The 19087-nt window shown below is 42.2% G+C and overlaps 1 protein-coding gene across 4 annotated transcripts in view; it reads left to right on the plus strand.

Moving 5' to 3' along the window:
* Positions 1 to 19087, plus strand: part of CLPB (caseinolytic mitochondrial matrix peptidase chaperone subunit B) — a 176184-nt gene that overhangs the window by 20397 nt on the left and 136700 nt on the right. For all 4 annotated transcript variants that reach the window (XM_031962000.1, XM_031961997.1, XM_031961998.1 and 1 more), the window contains one exon: positions 8571 to 8657. In XM_031962000.1, the coding sequence (XP_031817860.1) occupies positions 8571 to 8657 (87 nt within the window). The remainder of the gene's footprint in view (positions 1 to 8570; positions 8658 to 19087) is intronic.

Here is a 19087-nt window from a genome sequence, read left to right on the forward strand (position 1 = left end):
CTATACAGTCAGTGTTTCTGAGAAAGGTCTCATTAAAGTATATAAAGAATGATGTCAAATTTATAATACTAGTCATCCCCCATTGATAAATGACCAAAGACAATTTTCAGATGACAAAATTAAAGCCATCTATAGTTATATGAAAAAATGCTCTAAATCACTATTGATTAGAGAAATGCAAATTAAAACAATTCTGAAGTACCACCTCACATCACTCAGATTGGCTGAGATGACAGGAAAAAATGATAAATGTTGAAGGGCATGAGGAAAAACTGGGATACTCATGCATTGTTGTTGGAATTGTGAAATGATCCATTCTGCAGAGCAATTTGGCCAAATATAAAACTGTATATTTGACCCAGCAGTGTCTGTACTGGGTTTATATCCCAAAGAGATCATAAAAAGGGGGAAACCCACATGTGCAAAAATATTTGTAGCAGCTCTTTTTGTGGTAGCAAAGAATTGGAAAATGAGTAGATGCCCATTAATTGGAGGATGGCTGAACAAGTTGAAGATAAAATATTATTGTTCTATAAAAAATGATGAACAAGCTGATTTTAGAAAGGCCTGAAAAAATTTACATGAACTGATGCTGAGCAAAACAAGCAGAATCAGGACTGCATTAGTTCTTAGTGATTCAGTGATCTAAAGTAATCCCAATAGACTCTTGACAGAAAATGTCATCTGCATCCAGAAAAAGAACTGTGGAGATTGAATGTAAATCAACATGTGCTATGTTCACTTCTTTTTTCTGGGTTTTTTTTTTTTTATCTCTCCCATGATTCTTCCCTTCTGCACTGATTTTTCTCTCCCAACATAAAGCAATGTGTAATAAAAAATAATTTACTAGAGGGAAAAGAAAAAAGAAAAGGACTTCATAGGCCATTTAGTCCAAACTCTCATTAACAGATGAGGAAACTGAGGCCCAAAGTCACACAAATTATAAATGGCAGAGCTGGGATTGAAGCCTAGATTCTCTGGTTCTGTATCCAATTTTTAGTCCAATGACCAACTTTCTCTCTCCACTAGCCAGGCTGGTGCAGCCCCAAGGTGGGGGGGCAGGGGGAAGGGAGGAGAGAATACCCAGTAGAGACTAGTTGTTTGATTGATTGATTGATTGATTGATTGAAGGCTCCATTTCTTCTTCAGAACCAGCACAGCAGGAGAAGGGGGATCAGGCAGCTGATGTTGAGTGGCCTCTTCATTCTGGCATTCATGTGGATTGGAAGGGACACTGGGAAAGGCTGCATAAGAATCCCCTTCTGGGCTTGTTCTGAGCTTCCATCTGAATGTCCTTTTGTTGGAGAAGGGAGCACTATGGAGACCCTCCTGCTTCCCTTCTCCCTGGGGATTACCACAGCAGCATGCAGGCCCAGCCTATTAAAGAGAACCCAGGAGGAGGAGGGTCCCTCATGGATTAGGGCAGCCCAGTAGCCCAGGTGCCTTTCCCATCCTGGAAATCAGTCACCTCAACAGTCCTGGTCAAAAGCAGCAGGCAGTCCAACCAGTTACATTTTTACAACACATCTGCATAGAACCTTAAAATTATTATATGATAAATGACATTCAATGTGATAATCTCAGAATCTTAGAGCAATAGAATCAGACTCTCAAAGCTGGATGAGACCAAAGTATGTTTAATTTACTTCCCATTAACATAGGAATCCCATTTACAGTCTCCTTGCCAGGATCAGTCAGCCTGTATGAGAATTTCAGGGACTGGAAAGTGTTTCTATAAGGAAAGTTATTCATCTATTCCCGGGTCTTCTCATTAATTGGTTCTCCCTCAAAGGGACCTAAATGTGCAATAATGTTTGTGGCAGCCCTCTTTGAAAGTGGCAAGAAACTGGAAACTGAATGGATGCACATCAATTGGAGAATGACTGAATAAATTGTGCTTTATGAATATTATGGAATATTACTGTTCTATAAGAAACAACCAGCAGGATAATTTCAGAGAGGCCTAGAGAGACTTACATGAAGTGATGCTAAGAGAAATGAGCAGAACCAGGAGATCATTATACACGGCAACAACAAGACTATATGACAATCAATTCTGACGGATGTGGCTCTCTTCATTGAGATTATTCAAACCAGTTCCACTTGTGCAGTGATGAAGAGAGCCATCTATACCCAGAGAGAGAACTGTGGGAACAGAGTGTGGAACACAATATAACCTTGTCACTCTCTGTTGTTATTTGCATGCATTTTGTTTTTTTTCTCGGTTTTTCTGTTTCTTCCTTCTTGATCTGATTTTTCTTGTGTAACAAGATAACTAACTGTGTGTGTGTGTATATATATATATATATATATATATATATATATATACATACATACACACACACACACACACACACACACATACACATACACACACACACACATATATTGGTTCTCCCTCATGTTCAACTGGTTCCTGCCCTTTCATTGCTCCTCATTGGTGTTGCTTCTACCACCCTCTGGGGCCATATAAAACAAACTGTCCCTTTCTACCCCCATAGCTTTGCTTCCTGTTTGAAAACATCTGTCTTGTCCTTTCAGGCTATGTTCAGGGAAACCAGCTATGTTCTCAGACCTCATGACACTTCTGAAATGCACCTATGTTTAATGTCCATCATAGTTATGTTTGTGTCTTATCCTCATAATAGACTGTGAGCTCCTGAGGGCAGGGACCCAAATGGAGGTGATTTTATAGCTTCCTGTTTCCTCGGTGCTCTGCACATAGTAGTAGCTTGATGATGTATGCTGAATTTATTGAAAGAGGGCCAATGGTTCCTGCCATTCGATTTCTGCCATTAGGCATTTTTAGTCCAGCTAAACAAATAAGAGGCAGAACTTTTAATAATCTGGAGAGAAAGAGCAGAATGTTAGGCAGTGTAACTCAGACTCCAGGGATAATAAGCTCAGTCAGTAGTGACTGGTATGAGGAGCAGGCATTGTTCACTAGTAGCAGCCCTTCTCCAAAAAGATCTTTGTCCCTTAGCATGATTTAGTAGATAATCTCAGATGAGTCCAGACTGGTTGTGCCAGGATTGGGGCATTGTATTTAATTGGCCAGTTGTACTTTACTCAAGAGACCAAAATTGTGGGTTTAGACACCATTCAGGTACCACTTAGTTTTATTTCTAATCCTGGTTCTGGATTGAGCTCCAAATTGGATCTCAGACTGAGCCCAAGATTAGGTCTTCAATCCCAGGCACCAGTTGGGAGTTGAGAGATTAGGGAGTGTATAATACAACCGTCCTTTATTTAAAATAATAATAATAACTCAGTTGCCCCCAGTTCCAAATCCCATAATCCTGATATCTTTTAGTCACTCATTTTGTAATAGAAAGAACAGGCCCATTTTCCAGGCTCAGACCAAGCAGTCCAGGAAACTTGTCTTAGTCCCATAGATAGTCATATCCCAAAGCTGCAGACATCCTAGCCTTGGATGTCTGCCCACTAAAATTATCAGCTTTCATTGGTCCAGAAAAATTGTCCCAAGATGTAGGTAGCCAGCTCGAAGGGATGTGGGGACATCTAGTCCAGCTTCCCTCCCAGGGTTTGAATTTCCCTTCATAGTCTGTTTCCTGCTCCAACCCCTTCAGTAAGTAGGACCTCCCTCCCTGCTTTCCCTATGAGAAAGCTGTGGCTGATAAAGCCCAAGCCTGCCTTTCTGGAAGCAGATGTGCACATGTTCATGCCAGTAGGTGGTGCTCTCAGCTCTCCACTCTGACTTGTCAGCCTGGATAGGGCCCAGGCACTTTCTGATGAGTCACAAAACTTTATTCCTTCAGGGACCCCGAAGTGAATGTGCAGACTCAGATGGAGCTCCACTTACCTTGGGCAGGGGCCAGGGAGGGAGGGCTACTCTATTCCGTGGACAGACAGCCTCTTTCTCCTTCCTCCCAGGTGCACCTTCAGCAGGGGATCAGAGAGAAGATTTAGCTCCCTTTTACCTTACAGAGAGGGGACGGTGACGCAGTAGGAATGCCCAGCATCACACAAGAAGTCACTGAGAGACCTCGAGCTCCTGACACTCTTGTCTAGTATGCTTTCCAGGGTGCCAGAGCCAAGGGTTTTCTGTTTTCCTGCTGTTTACCCATTGAACAGGTTTCCAAAGAGGACCCTGGCAGAGACCAGCTGAATGCCTGCTTCCTCCAAGAAGCCCTCTCTGGATTTATTTGTATTGTTTTCATTCCCTGCCTTGTGAAAGCTCTTAATATTGTCCTGTATTGTAACCTGGTCATTTCATAAGGTTGGGTCCTGCCTCCCTAAATGTGAACCTGGTAGACAGAGATTAGGTCTGGTCTATTCCTTTTTCTTCCTCTCACATCCTAGTCCAGCAGTAATTGCAGAGGTGTTACATAACAAGTGTTTGTAGAATGATTGAATGACAGAAATCAGTTCTTCAAAAAGTCTTTTTCAAATACCTTCTTGATCTCAGCCAGAAGAAGAGTGTAGTATGGCAGCAAGATCACTGGCCTGGAGTCTGGTCTCAGCTCTGTTATTCACCCATTCTGTGACCTGGAGCCGAGCCCTTTGTCCTGTTTCTCCCCTATCTCATGCTTTTAAAGTTTGCAAAGGACTTTCCTCTAACCATTCTGTGAGGCAGAAAGTAGGATGTGAGCCCCACTTTACAGAAGAGCTAAGTGGGGAAGTATCAGAAGAGATACCATGTATAGGAGTATCAAGAAGGGAGCCATTCCATGGGCTGAAATTTTAATAGTAATACATAGCACTTTGAGGTTTATTAAGGGTTCATTTATTCCCTTAGAAATATCCTTTTGAAAAACTCCAACTAAGAAAGTTTCTTGGAGGAGGGAGCAGTAGAGCTCATACTGGGTCTTGAATGAAAGGAAAGTCAAGTATGTAATGTAAAACACTTATAAGAACAAGATGATTTATTGAGGCATTCCTAAGCCCTGTGAATGAAAAGGTAGGTGGGTCCCATCCAGCCAAGTAGGAGTTAATACCTGCAGCCCAGGTAGTACCAAGTTATGGGAAGGGTAGCACATGCATAAGGCCAGCATTTTTGTTTAAGGATAACCTTGTCAGCCATCTGGAGCTCTTTGAAGTTCCCCTTCCTTTCCATCCACATCTTCTTTTTCATGGACCCAAAGGTGAGCCTTAGCAGCAGCCTACAGGTAAGAGGGACTTAACCTGGTCTGTTATTGCTATCAACACACACCTTCTGCCAGGCTCCAGCCAGGGCCTAAGTGGTCCAGATAATGATCTGGTTTGCACGGCTCACTGCCTTCAGCCCTTGGCCCCTTCTATGAGGGAGGAGGGACAAAAATGGGGTTGTACCCCCTCCACAAGAGCAGCTGAAGGCCCAGAAGTCTGCTAGAACAATATGCAATTGAAGTTCACTAGCCGCTCCTTATCGATTAGGAATAAAATAGCAAGAGGAAAAAAACGTGGGAGGTATCTCTAGGGTGATGGTGAGGGTAGCTTCTTATCCAGAAGGACCCAAAGCTGCCTTCCAGTCTTGCTCATATGTCTCTCCTTTTGCCTTTAAGAAAAGCTGCTAGTAGCAAATCCAGTGGAGATTTGGTCATAGGGTCTAGAACTGAGTGTAGTCCTAACTCCTTCATTTATAAATAAAGAAAACAGGGAAGAGAGATGAAGTGCCTTATCCAAGATTACATAACTAGTAAGGAATAGAACTGACATTTAAACTGCCCTTCAGAGACACCAGAGCCAGTGTTGCCTTCCCTAAGTCTAGAAATTGTAGCAGACAGTGTTCTGACCTTCAGAGTCACTTTCCACCACAGACCATGAAATATCAGAGATCATAGAATGTTCATCTATTCAAGCTCTGTTGAAAATGAAGAAATCAGCTTAGAAAAGGCAAGGACCTAGAACTGGCAGAGCAGGAGATTCATACCCAGATCTTATGATTACAGAGCCACTGTTTTTTCCATAGTATCTCAGGATAATGAGATTTGGGAGCTAATTACTAATTTTGCCTACCAGTAAGGCTAGCAAAGAAGAGTGAATCTTGCCTTGTCAGCAAAACAGAACTCTCAATCTCGGTCCTTTGTAAGACCTGAATCCAACATAGGGACCTGAGGCTCAGAAGGCTTTGGCCAGATAGGTTCCTTGCTATTGCACCTATGGGCAGAGAGATGCTGCTTCTCCAGCTGCCTTGCAGAGTGGCAGTCTGTATTAAGGCTCCCACTCATCATCTCCTCCATGATGGAATTTTAACCTTTCCAGACTCACCGTGCTTTGTCACAAACATAGCTCTTTTTAAAAGAGATTAATTCACTGTGCATGGTGAAAACAGTCAGGGAGGACCTCCTGCCTTTTCCCCAGCCTCTGCAGCCCTTTCAGCTGGCTCTCAGCTTGAAGCTGCCAGGGGGCTTTGAAATGGAAGTCCCTGCTGGGCATTGATTTGCAAACAAGCATAACCAAACTTCAGCCTGGTTTTGTAAAATCCTGCATCTTAGGTCTTCCCTAAGCTACTCTGAAGGGGTTTTTTCCATCCCTAGAAGTCCAGGGACACTCTTTCTCTTTATGGGACCAAGACTTTGAAATTATATCTATTAGGTACTTTTCCTTCCAGGGTAGTAGAGAGAGAAGGATTTATAGCCAACATTTCCCTAACACTATAAACTTTAAAAAGGACTTTATAATGACAACCCTCTGAGGCATTTACCAGTTATTCTCATTCTACAGAAGTGGAAAATGAGGCTTGGAAAGGTTGTGATTTGTCCAGGGTCACATACTGAGTACTAAAGACCTAGATCTCCTGACTATAAGACTTGTACTTTCTGCTCTGATATGTTGTTTCTTGTGTATCTTTTATTCATTCATTCATTCATTGAAGAGAATATTTTAAATAGCCTTTTTCCAGGAGTAGAGGGAAAGCAAAATGTGGTCACTATTTCTTGATGGTTGGACAAGAGGGATTAGGGTTGTTTTGCATGTCCTTAGAAAGCAGAACTATAAGAAATGAAGGAATGTTTCAGGGAAGCAAATTTTAGTTCACTGTAGGTAAGAACTTTCTATCAGATGTCAGACTGGGATGCTTTGGTGAGAAGTAGATCTTCAGGCCAATGCTAGTGAGCACCTGGTCAAGGTTGTTTTTGAGGGAATTCTTGGTCAGTTATCAGTTGACTTGAATATCCTTAGCTGTCTTTGGCAACTTGGAGCAGCACAGAAGTGTAAGCCCCTGTAGGCCCAGGAAGAACATAGAACTCTCCAAGAGCAAAGAACATTTTGTCTTTTGTGTGCCCAGCATCTAACACAGTGCCACATAATTGGCACTTAATAAACGACTTGCTTGATTCAGTGTCATCTTCATATCTTATAAGATTATAATGCACAGTCACATCCAGAATCTCATTTGAGCTTGACTAATTGGGGGGGGAAGCAGTTTAGTGAATTTGAGTTTTTACTATTCTCCGTATTCTGTCTGTGTAGTCTACACAGTGTGACACAGACACTTAGATCACTTAACAAGTCACTCTGGGTTTTGTCTTCTATAAAATGAGGTTTCCTCTCCCTTTTTAAAAACATTATTTTGTTGATTTCCAAGTTTTGTTACCCTGTGCTTTCTAAGGTCCCCTTCTAGCCCATAATTAGAATTAGTCCCCCTCTGATCCATCTTCCATAATTCCTTCCCATCACCCCCTTACTTCCCTTCACTCCCAACCACCCAAAACAGAATCTGTTTTGAAAAGTCTTCAAGCTTTTAGGAATTGTGTGAGTTTAATTGTGAAGAAAAAGAGGAAAGAAAAGGAACAACTCTGGGGCAGTTACCCAGGTAGGGCTCCCTCTTAATAGTACTCCTCTTTTGATCCCAATAGTCTTCTTCCCTACCACACCTATCCCTTCCCATTTCTACCAAATCAGCAGAAGCCTGCTAAACTATACTAGATACACCATTAATTTGATTGCTTTGAATTTTTTTTAAACCTAATTTAAAAAAATAACCTCTAGGAGAGTTAACATCAGATGTTCTTATTCATAGTCATTCACTCATTAGCTTGAATTAGTTCATTTAACCTTTCCAGGTATTGATTCCAACAACTGGCAAAAACCATTCCTGTACAAAATTTATCTTTGACCTGGTCAAACAACTTCTTTCCACTATACTGCTTCCCCTTTTTTCCTTTCCTCCTCCCCAAGACATTGAGCTACCAGGCCTAGATTTCCTCTCTCTACCCATCTCAATTCCCACATCAAGATTTCCATCCCCTAAACCCTCATTTGCCTCTCTGACTTCCACTTCTTAGAACACAGTACCTAGTTTCTTTTAATGCTCAGCTCAAGTGTTATCTCCTATATAGGAACTCACCTGATGCTGTGTGGGAACTTGGGCCTCCCCTCACCTTGTGTTTATTTTGTCTACGTTCATAAGCATACATGCTGTTTCTCCTGAGAGAATGTAAGCTTCCCAAGGGCAGGGATTGGTGTGTAAGCTTCCCAAGGGCAAAGATTTTTTTTTAATGTTCTCAGCACTTAACACCAAGTTTGACACAAAATAGATGCTTAAAAAATGTTGTGAAGTGATTAATTGCTCTTTAGTGTCCTCACATTAACAAAAGCTCAGCACTAAAACCCTCTGTCTCTTTTAGGCTCTTGTCCGAAGGTGTCAACGTGAACGCCAGGCACAAGCTGGGTTGGACAGCTCTCATGGTGGCAGCAATCAGCAGAAACTATAGGTAAGACTGCTGGGTCCTGTTGCCTTCGTCCCTTCAAGCCTCCTGACTGACATGCCTCATTCACCTCTGCCCAGGCTTTCCAGAGGCAAGGAAAAAGAAGCCTTTTCCATAGCTGGTACTGTTGAGGTTAGGAACCGAATGTTGAGGTGTAGACCACATGTTGAGGTCTACATTTGGGGTACCTAAATGAAATTAGGGTTTAGTTAAGGTCTAGTGGCAGGTTTGGGGTACAGGGAGTCAAACAGAGTTCCCCTGCAACCCCCTTAGATTCGGCGCAAGGATACGGCAGTATATGAGGTCTAGAAGCGGCGCGGATTCCCAATAAAAGCATTTATTGGCCCAGAGAGCTAGATTAATAAAAGAGGTTTATTATTGAGTTTAGAAGTAGGAGATAGGTGAAGGTAGAGATAAGGAGGGCACTGGACAGAGGGTCCAGTGGACAGAGGATCCTCACGTGGTGACCATGTTTGGAATCTCTGCAAAGAGGGGTTCCCAGTGTGGTCCTTTTAAGTCGGAGACTTAGCTCGAGAGGCTTTGGGGTGTAGCCCCAGAGTTGGCTCAGATCCAGGTGGGGCTGGGACAGGTCCGGACCTTCTATTGGAATTCAAAGGGACCAGGATTTGTGAGTCAAAGGGTAATTTACATTAGGTAGGGGGGTTGGGAATCAAAGATTGGAATCTTTCCCGCATCAGTACAGGTTGGAGAGGAAGAAGAACACATCGATTTATTATGCTTTAAGATTCAACAAACATTTATGAAATACTTTTGGTACATAAGCTCTCTGTTGGACTGGGGGAAGGGAGGGGAGCAGGATGTAAAGTTTAGGTGAGCCACAGACCTTGCAGTTTAGTAGGGGAATGCTTCAATGACTGTCAAACAGAATAAGACTTTATTCTTATCAGAGGGAGATCAGAGAGGGAGGTACACAGAGCACATGTGAAGCTTGGGGAAGAACAGATCGTGACTTCCTGTGGGGAATCAGGAAGGGTTTCCTGGAGAAGGGCTTTAAAAGGCTCAGTAAGAATTTAGTGGACACATTTTTTTCCTTCCCAATCAATCAGCAAGTATTTATTAAGCCCCTACTCTAGGAATGCAAAAACAAAGCAAAACAGTTCCTGTTTTCAAGAAACTTGTGTTCTAACAGAGGAGCTAACATACATATAGATATCTATAAAATAAATCAAAGGTAGATATCTGTGTGTGTGTGTGTGTGTGTGTGTGTGTGTGTGTGTGTGTGTGTATACACATACAGAGGGGGGAGAGAGAGAGAGAAAGGGAGATCTGTAAAACAAATCAAAGATAAGCTGTGGAGTTACTTGGGGATTCATTAGTACATGGGAGGAGGACCCAGCAAGTGCTTTGTGCAAACAGGGTCATTAAGTTAAGTCTTGAAGTAAGCCAAGGCTTCCCTAAGTCTGCAGAGGAAGGAAGGCCATTCAATGTTGGGAACAGGCAGTTCAGTGATACAAAGACAGGAGATGGGAGTCATGGTAAGGGATAGCAATAAGTTCAGTGCATGCAGGGCAGAAATGCCCAATAAGGTGGGAAATGTAGGCTGGAGCTAGCTTAGGAAGGACTTTCCGAGTCAGAGTAGCACTTTGTTCCCTTCTGGCCATTGAATTTTAAGAAGGTTACACCCAGTGGAGAGAGAGGACTCTTCCCATTGTATTCCATTGCCTTCTTCAGTACCAGAGATGCAGAATGGATATGAGAAACACCCTGAGCATTTGTAAGATGCTAGGCTAAAGCCTTTTTAAATTCTGAGACCTTTCAGGTCTTACACTTTACACCATTACCACCACCCCATACACATGTACTAATTGATCCAGTGACATTGGCTTCCTGGCTGTTCTTCCCACAAGATTCTCCTCACCCACTGTCTTCCCTCACCCCTCACCTCGACCTGAGATGTTCTTCCTTGGTTTCCTTCAAGTTCCAACTAATACCCCACCTTCTATAGGAAACTTCCAGATCCCTCTTGTAGTGCCTTCCATCCCTTTGACTATCTCCAGTTTAACCTACATAGAGATTGTTTATATGTAGCGATTTGTATGTTGTCTTCTCCATTAAATTATGAACTTCTTGAAAGTAGGGGCTGTCCTTGGCCTTTTTTTTGTATCCCCAGTGCTTAGTACAGTGCCTGACACATATAGGAAGTGCTAAATAAATATTGATGTATTGATTGATTGATTTCATGCACTTCTCAGTACAACCAGACTGGGCCATTTGCTGTTCCCTCATCTGACGTTCTATTTCCTATCCCCTCTTTGTTGCATATCCTGTCTATCCCCTGTCCCTAGAAGGCTCATGTTCTTCTTTTCCATCTTTACCTCTAAAATCTCCCAGTTCCCCTCAAGACCCAGTTCAGGTGCCACCCCCTATAAAAAACCTCAACTCTAGAATTTACTATATATTTTCTGTTCATATTTGCACATGCTCTGCTTATCACCCTCCACCTCCAGTAGCATATAGTTTTGTAGCCCCAGCACCCAGCATAGGGCCTGGTCCAGAGAAGATATTAGTATACACTTTTTTGAATTGTTTAATTGAAATAGAGGTAAAGGGGATGCCATTCCCGGACCTTGGAATGCTGCTTGCTTGCTTCCTTTCCTTTGTAGCTACCAAATTCTTATTTTTACTTGGTCTTCTTTCTGGTAACCTTCCCTGACCTCTCCAGTCTTCTTTATAGCACTTATTTTCTGACTCATTCACTGGGTATTTGAAACATATAATCAGTGACATCTGTTTATTGCTTCAGAATTTGCCCACCCCTTCGCATTTACCTTGTATTTGATTTATAAATATTTTCAGAGACTCATTTTTTCTCACAACTCTTGGGATCTCAGAGTCTTGAGGGCCAGGACTGACTGACTTGTGCATCTGTATTCTTGTACCTAGCATAATGCCTGGCACATAGTAGGTACTTAATGAATACTTGTTGATTGCTTGTTTGAGAACATGTATTCTGCTTGTATGTATTCTTATTTGATCCTCACAACAGTCCCCGAAGGTGTTTCATTTAAAAGGTGAGGAAGGATCAACTAGATGATGCAGTGGGTAGAGCACTGGTCTTGGAGTCAGCAGAACCTGAGTTCAAATCCAGTCTCAGATACTTAATACTTATTATCTGTGTGACTCTGGGCAAGTCACCTAACTCAAATTGCCTTGTGCCCCACCCTTCCCTACCCCCAAAAAAAGGTGAGGAAGTTGGGGAAGAGAGAGGTTATATACACTCTTAGATGGTTAGTTATCTTTTTGATTCATAAATTTTTAAAGCTTCAAGACACCTTAGAGATCATCTGTCTAGTTCTTTCTCCTCTTATGAGAAAATTGAGGTCTATACATAGTTAACTTCCTCATGGTCCCGCACACCAATCTAGTGGCAGAGGTAGGCCTCAAAACCAGTTCCCCACTTCTATTCCAGCACTGTTCCTTTCATTACATTATGCTTCCTTCTGTTTCTTCTGGAAAGAATACTCGATTTGAGAGCCCTGTTTTAATCCAAGCTCTATTCCTGACTATCTCTTTGATCTTAGGTATAACTCTTTCCATTGAGCCTCAGTTTCCTTCTCTATAAAAATAGTCTGAGCATTAATCAGTTTATTGTCCACAAATCAACCCATCGAGCTTTCACTGAGTAGTTCTTCTGTGCAGGGCCCTGCCCACTGATGCCAGCAATTCACCACCTGCATTCTCAGGCTGGCCTAGCTGGCTTTGAGCATTGCTGGTTTCCCTAAGCTCGCACTACCTTCTCCAGAAGATTGTCATAGCTTTTGACCTTGTTCTATAGTTCTATTCTCTCTTCTCTTTTGAAAAGGCACACTATGAGAAATTCCTGGACTGAAAACCCTTAATGAGGATACCCTGCTGTATCATGGTGGGGAGAGAGGGGACTTTAAGGGGGAAATTATTCTGGAATTGCCACTCTAATTTTCTCTATTTTAGTCACATTCAGTTTTAAGCACTATTCCTTACACTTAGATCCTTAACAAATATTTGTTGTATTGAATGAGACTGGTATAAACTTTTGCAGAACCCAGGGTGACTATTTCTCAGTAATGTTTTCCATCTGAGGTTCCTAATCTTTTTTTTTTTTTTTTTTTAGTTATGCTGAAGCCTAAAGACTCCATCTCAGAATCATGTTTTTAAATGCTTAAAATAAGAAATATAGAATTACAAAGGAAATCAATTATATTGAAATGCAGTTATCACAATTTTTTTTTTTTTAAGACACCAGGCTAATTACAACCGTTGTAAAAGGTATTCCTTCCCAGTTCTGAATTCAACTGGAAACTTCCCAGGTCTCTTCCAAAGCTGCTAATTCTGTGAGTTGTTGATTTAACCTGATATCTGTTGTCTTATCTAGGGGCCTTTGGAAAATGGTTTTTGGTGAGCCTGGCATAACAATGGGTATATTTATATCATTTGTATTCTTTTATTCCTAATCTGCTGGAGTGTTACTTAACACTTTTAGGTGTGCCTAAGCTGAGGCCTCATGACATAACCCATTGTTAAGTCAAAAACAGGTTCCTGGAGTAGCATGTCTGCAAGTATGTCCAGTGTATGGAAAAGACCTTATTAGCAGTCCTCTTCTTCATCTCCCACAATAAGCAAAATTGAAATAACCTTAATTATATATAAGTTTTTAAGTGCCCTATTTTGAGTTAGCTTCCAGAGAGCAGAACTAGGGTGTACTGATCCCATCTTCATATATCTATGGGCTGTCATGTGGCAGAAGGAATAAATTTGTTCTACTTGGGCCCAGGTAGCCCAAGAACTAGGACTAATGGGAACAGTGAATCACTGTTCAATTAATGTATCAACAAATGTAGATTTCTTTTATTGATGTTGTAGAGATATACTTCTTGTTTAAGTATAAGATAAACTAGATAATCTTGAAATAACTTGCTGGTGAGGAGATTCTTCAGTGTTACAGGGAAGCTGATTTCAGCTCAAGGTAAAGATAACCCTCCTAGCAAGTTTAACAGTGCTGGGTTGTTTTGAAGAGCACTGGATTTGAAGTCAGAAAACATGAATTTGATCTCATACTTTAAGTTCAGTACCTATATGATCTTAGGCAAGTCATTTAAGCCCAGTTCTTCCTAAGTTAAATGAAGGAGTTAGCCATAATCATTTCTACAGTTGATCCCAATTTTAGATTCTGTGAGCTAACATGGAATAATGGGTCTCCATGGCTCAAAGAGTGTCCTGTTACTGTCAACTGAGATCCAGAGAACCACTTGTTGATATTGTAGGAATTATATCTTGGAAGAGCCTGGAACTGTATCTCCCATAAATCTCCCCTTCAGGGTCCTTTTTGCACAATTTTTTTGACTTGGCCATGATATCTTTCCCATATTGTGGTTGCTTATTTGACCCTAAGCATCTGAAGCTTGAATCAATCTCTCTCTCTCTCTCTCTCTCTCTTTCCCTCTCTTCCTCTTCTCTATTTACTCCCTTCCTTCTCACTCTCCCCGTCTCCTTTTTTCAGGGTTGTGGCCACAACTTCTTGTAACCATAAAAGGCCCTTGTAAATATGCTTGGCCAATAACTAAATTGAATTAGTTTTTATTTGAAAAGAGAAAGAAATCCAATTTCTCCAAACACGGGACAGACGGTAGAAAATGCTTTGATGTTACAACCTCTCAGCGATGCTTTACTTAGTCACAAGTTCATAAGCAAAAGGGCTTAATTACTTGGGAAAACACAGGATTAAAACCAAGCACAAAGGATGAATATCCGCTGTCGAGCGGCACGATTCGAATCCATGTGCCGAGTTCGTGTGTGGTACCAACTTTGATGTGTGCTGGGACAAGCAGAAAGTCATGACCTCCTTGGGGATGCTTCTTCAGATGACATTTGTCAGACTTAGCAGGCGGAGGGCTGGGGGGCACTGGGTCTGTTTGACCACCTTTGATGTCCAGGCAGCCACAGGCCTTGTTGTTTGCCTGTCCGCAGAGGGATGGCCTGGGAGCCTCCCACCTTTCCTTAGGGACAATGATCAGCGATGGAGTGTGACGATTATTGACCATTCCAGGAACCTGGTGAACCAGAACAGAGCTTTGGGAGATAGCAAGACTAAGCCTGGAAGGAAACTCAGCTGCACACTAAGAAATCGCTCCTCCAGAGGAGCCCTCTGTCAGGGCCCCCACATCCCTGCTCTCAGTACAACCCTGGTCCCACAGGCCTTTCTCAGCTACCAGACAGTACCAAATCACCTATAAATGGAAGTGTGGTGGAACTTTGGTGGAACTTTGGGTATCCTGGAATGGGGCTGGTAATCCTATCTCAAAGCATGGCTGTAAGAAGGAAAGGGCTGTGTGAATGATAAAGTACTAAAGAAATTGGAGCTGTTGTTCCTTATGTTGTTATATGTGTTAGCCCATTTCATCATTACATGAAACCCCAGGATAAAAAGAGCCAGGGACTTCAGAATCTGAAAATCAGAAGCAACATAGACCATTCAGTATCTGATTATCCTAGTGATGTACATGAACGGAAGAGACAGAAGGTTGTATAGGCGACATGCTGCTGAACTCCGAGTCTGGGCCTTCAGCCCAAGTGTCAGCTCTGCTACTTACTGCTCATGGGACTCTGTGAAGGTCACCTCTTCTCTGTGAGCCTCAGTTGCCTCCTCTGTAAAATGAATAGATTCTAATTTGAGGCATTCTTTATTTTCTTTGGGTAAGTTAAGGAGAAAGGAATAGGCATGGTGTAAATCCCTATCAGACTCCTTGAGAACAAGGCTTATATCTTTGTATTAGAAACATTGAATACAGATCCTGATGTTGTTGTAGACAACTTGGTAAATGTCCAGACTGAATTTTGGTCTCCCTTGAATGCCTCCTCCAGATATGCTGTCCTTGGATTCCTGAAAGCTGTACCTAGAGCAGGGAGTGAAGTGACCATTTCCATTGGAAATATGGTAGGCTTGATGAGGGCCACCCATGAGCTAAATTCATTTCTGTAAAATGAGACAGAGCTGGCAATGATCTCAGTTCTCTCCTAGTTCTGATATTCTGTACATTGAATGTAATTGAATTTTATGGCACTAACTAGAGACATTTGGTAGTGTCAAAAGAGTACTGGACTTGAGTCAAAAGACCTGGATTTTAGCCCTGACTCTAAAACTTATCTATCTTACCTTGGGCAAATCATTAAAATCTCTGCTTCTAATTTTCCTTAAATGTAAGGTAGACATAATAGTTGTACCATCTACTTTCCAGAGCTATTGCCAGTCAATAAACATTTATTAAGCACTTATTGTGTGCCAAGTACTGTACCAAGCATAAGGATACAAAGAAATGGAAGTAAATGACCCTGGTCTCAAGGAAGTCACAGTCTAAGAGCGAGTCCACATATGTGACCCTGGGCAAGTTACTTAATCCTGTTTGCCTCAGTTTCCTCATTTGTAAAATGATCTGGAGAAGGAAATGGCAAACCCCTCAGTATATTTGCCAAAGTGTGTACAAAGGAGTGGGACGTGACTGGAAAATGACTGAACATCAACAGATGCTTTAATCTAGCTAAATACAAGGTAGTTTGGGGAGGATAACAGTAGTTGTAGGAAATTAGGAAAGGCTTCCTGCAGGAGGTGCTTGGTCTCTGTCTCAAAGATTCTGTGAGGCAGCTAATGAGAGAACCTTCCTCATGTGGAACATAGCCCATGCAGAGACTCCAAGATGGAGAACTTTGTATAAGAAACAGAAAGGCGGCCAGTTGGACTGACCAGAGTGCAGAAGGGACAGTAGTGTCTATTGCAATGAGGAGGGTAAGTGAGAATTCGTGGGCTGGGCTTCCGAGCCAGACATTTTCTCCTAGAGGCTAAAGGAAGCCACTAGAGCTGATGGAGTCGGGGCCAGTGGTAGACTGGCCTGAAGGAGGAAGCAGGAGGCCCATGAGGAGAAGCTACTGCTGTCATCTGAGTGGGGTAGTCCAAGCATCAGCAGGGCCTTCTCAGTAATGATGCTGGTGCCTTTGACCACAGTAGAGAAGGCAGGGTGGATGCAGAAAGATGATGAGTGACATTGGACTCAAGTTATCATCATAATAATTATGGAGAGAAGCCTGGAGTCAGGAAGACTCATCTCCTTGAGCTCAAATCCAGCCTCAGACACTCAGTAGCCTGAGCAATTCACTGCACTTTGGTTCTCTCACTTTTTCATCTGTAAAATGAGCTGGAGATAGAAATGGTAAACTGCTCCAGTATTTGTCAAGAAAACACCGAGTAGGGTCATGAAGAGTCGGACACAACTGAAATGACCAAATGGGATCCTCCTCATAATTATGCTGGTAACCCGATTTGGTCCTCAAAAGAGCCTTGGGAAGGAATGAGGGCAGGGATTGTTTGTATTTTATGGAGGAGGGAAAAAAAGCTCAGTGAGAGAAGGGATTTGAGATTAGAATCCAGGTCTCCCAAACCCTGGCCTGAGGCTTACGCTCTCTCAGCACAACCCTTCATTTGATTCCACCACTGTCATCATCATCCCCACCAGCATCCTTGGTGCTACCACAGGTCTCCCCCTCCCTTTTGTGAATTGTGTTCCCCATCAGATTGTAAGCTCCTGGAGGGTAGAATTGTCTTTTCTGTTTTTTATACTTCTCAACATTTAGCACAGTACCTGGCACATAGTAGAAGCTTAATGAATGTTTATCATATTGTATCTGACAGCTTGATAATGAGTTCTGCTTGATAAAAGATAGTCATAGAGTCAGGACCTGGCCTAGTTCGTGTTGCTAAAATTAATTTGTTAATTATGTTCCTCTGTGAAGTACTGTATTAGGCCTGGGGAGAGCTATAAGTAATGGCATTTACTTGTTGCTCAGCCATACATTCAAATAAACATTAATCACTTGCTGCATGCAGAGCCCTGGGCTTGGTGTTCAGGAGATGTCAGTGTTTGCTCTCTCTAAGAGCAAAGAGAGATATAATATGCATTTTACATGGGGAAGACCTCAAGGAGGTGTAGAACAAAGGGTTTTGTGGGTTGAGGGAAAAGGAAGAAAGGCAGGAAGCAGTAGCTCCTATCACCAGGGCTGTGGCAAGACTGTTTGAAATTCCCCCAGAGAATCCCCTCCCTTCTTCCCTCCCTCCTGGGCTAAGGACCAAATGGCAGCCCATTTCATCAGCCTCCAAAGGCCTAGTTCCCGGCATTGTCCTCCCTGCCTGGCCAGAGTCCCTGGAGAAGCTAGCTTAATGAGTTGATAACATGCACTTGCCAATCCCTTCCCGGATGTAGTACCTGGAGCTTGTTAATGTGAATCACAGAAACTCCCCTTGGCTGAGGATTTAATTCTCCCTTACCATTCATGTAATTTTAGTGCTTGTCTCTTTCTCTCCCTCCTCGTACCAATGAGCCATTCCATCTTTAATCACAAATAGAAAAAAGCTCTCGTCCAGTTTGTCTGATTTCTTTGGCCTGTCATTCCATGCCAAGACAACATTCTTCAAGTGTCCTTGGCTCTCAGGACTCCGAGGCTGGCCCTCTTCCTTCAGGCCCAATGTCAGGACCACAGGCTGACTGTAGGTCAGGTAAAAATCAGAAGCCTAGCTTGGACTGGGGGAGGGAGGCGCTGTGGACAAGCATCTCCCTGAATGTTTGCCTAAGCTGGAGGGAAATCTACCCAGTCAGGACCTTGGTCAAACCCTTCCTAAAGCCTCTAGTCTCCTTCTTCCTGCACTCATCAAGAATCCAGGCCCAGCCCGACGACATCTTCTTAGTTGGGCTGGAAGAAGCTAGACATTAGAGTTGAGTTTGAATTCCAGTTCAGTCACTTCTCATTCATGAACAAAGTGGTACGGGATAGGGCTTGGAATCGAGAAGACCTAAGGCTTCAGACCCTTATGAGCTGTGTGCCCTGGGCAAATCACACTCTGGCTCAGTTTACTCAACTGTAAAATGGGAATAATAATGGCACCTACTTCTCAGGGTGGTTTTGAAGATCAAAAAATATTTGTAAAAAGTGCTTAGCACAATGTCTGGCACATCATAGGTGCTTAATAAATGTGTATTCCCTTCCTATTCTCAGAGTTTCAGTTTTTTTATCTGTAAAAAATGGAAATGATAATGTTTAATGTTGCCCTCACAGGAATGTTATTAGTATTAGAAAGTCTGTGAAAGTGCTCAAAACTGTGAAGAACTCAATTTGTAGGAATTAGAGAAAAGCTGGGAATAATCTTTGAGATCTCTAGGCCAAGGCTCTTGGATTTTTTGAATGCCCATGGACCCCTTTGGCAGACAGGTAAAACCTATGGATCCCTGCTCAGAATAATTGTTACAAATGTATAAAAGAAAATACATGAGGTTGCAAATATACTGAAATAGCAAAAAAAAAAAAAAAAAAAATTTAAACAATATTATGACTCCCTTAAGAAGTCCTAATCTAGAAGTCACCTTATTTTCATTTTCATTTTAAAAAAATTTTTTTCA

Source organism: Sarcophilus harrisii, chromosome 3, assembly GCF_902635505.1.
Source record: "Sarcophilus harrisii chromosome 3, mSarHar1.11, whole genome shotgun sequence".
Taxonomy (NCBI): domain Eukaryota; kingdom Metazoa; phylum Chordata; class Mammalia; order Dasyuromorphia; family Dasyuridae; genus Sarcophilus; species Sarcophilus harrisii.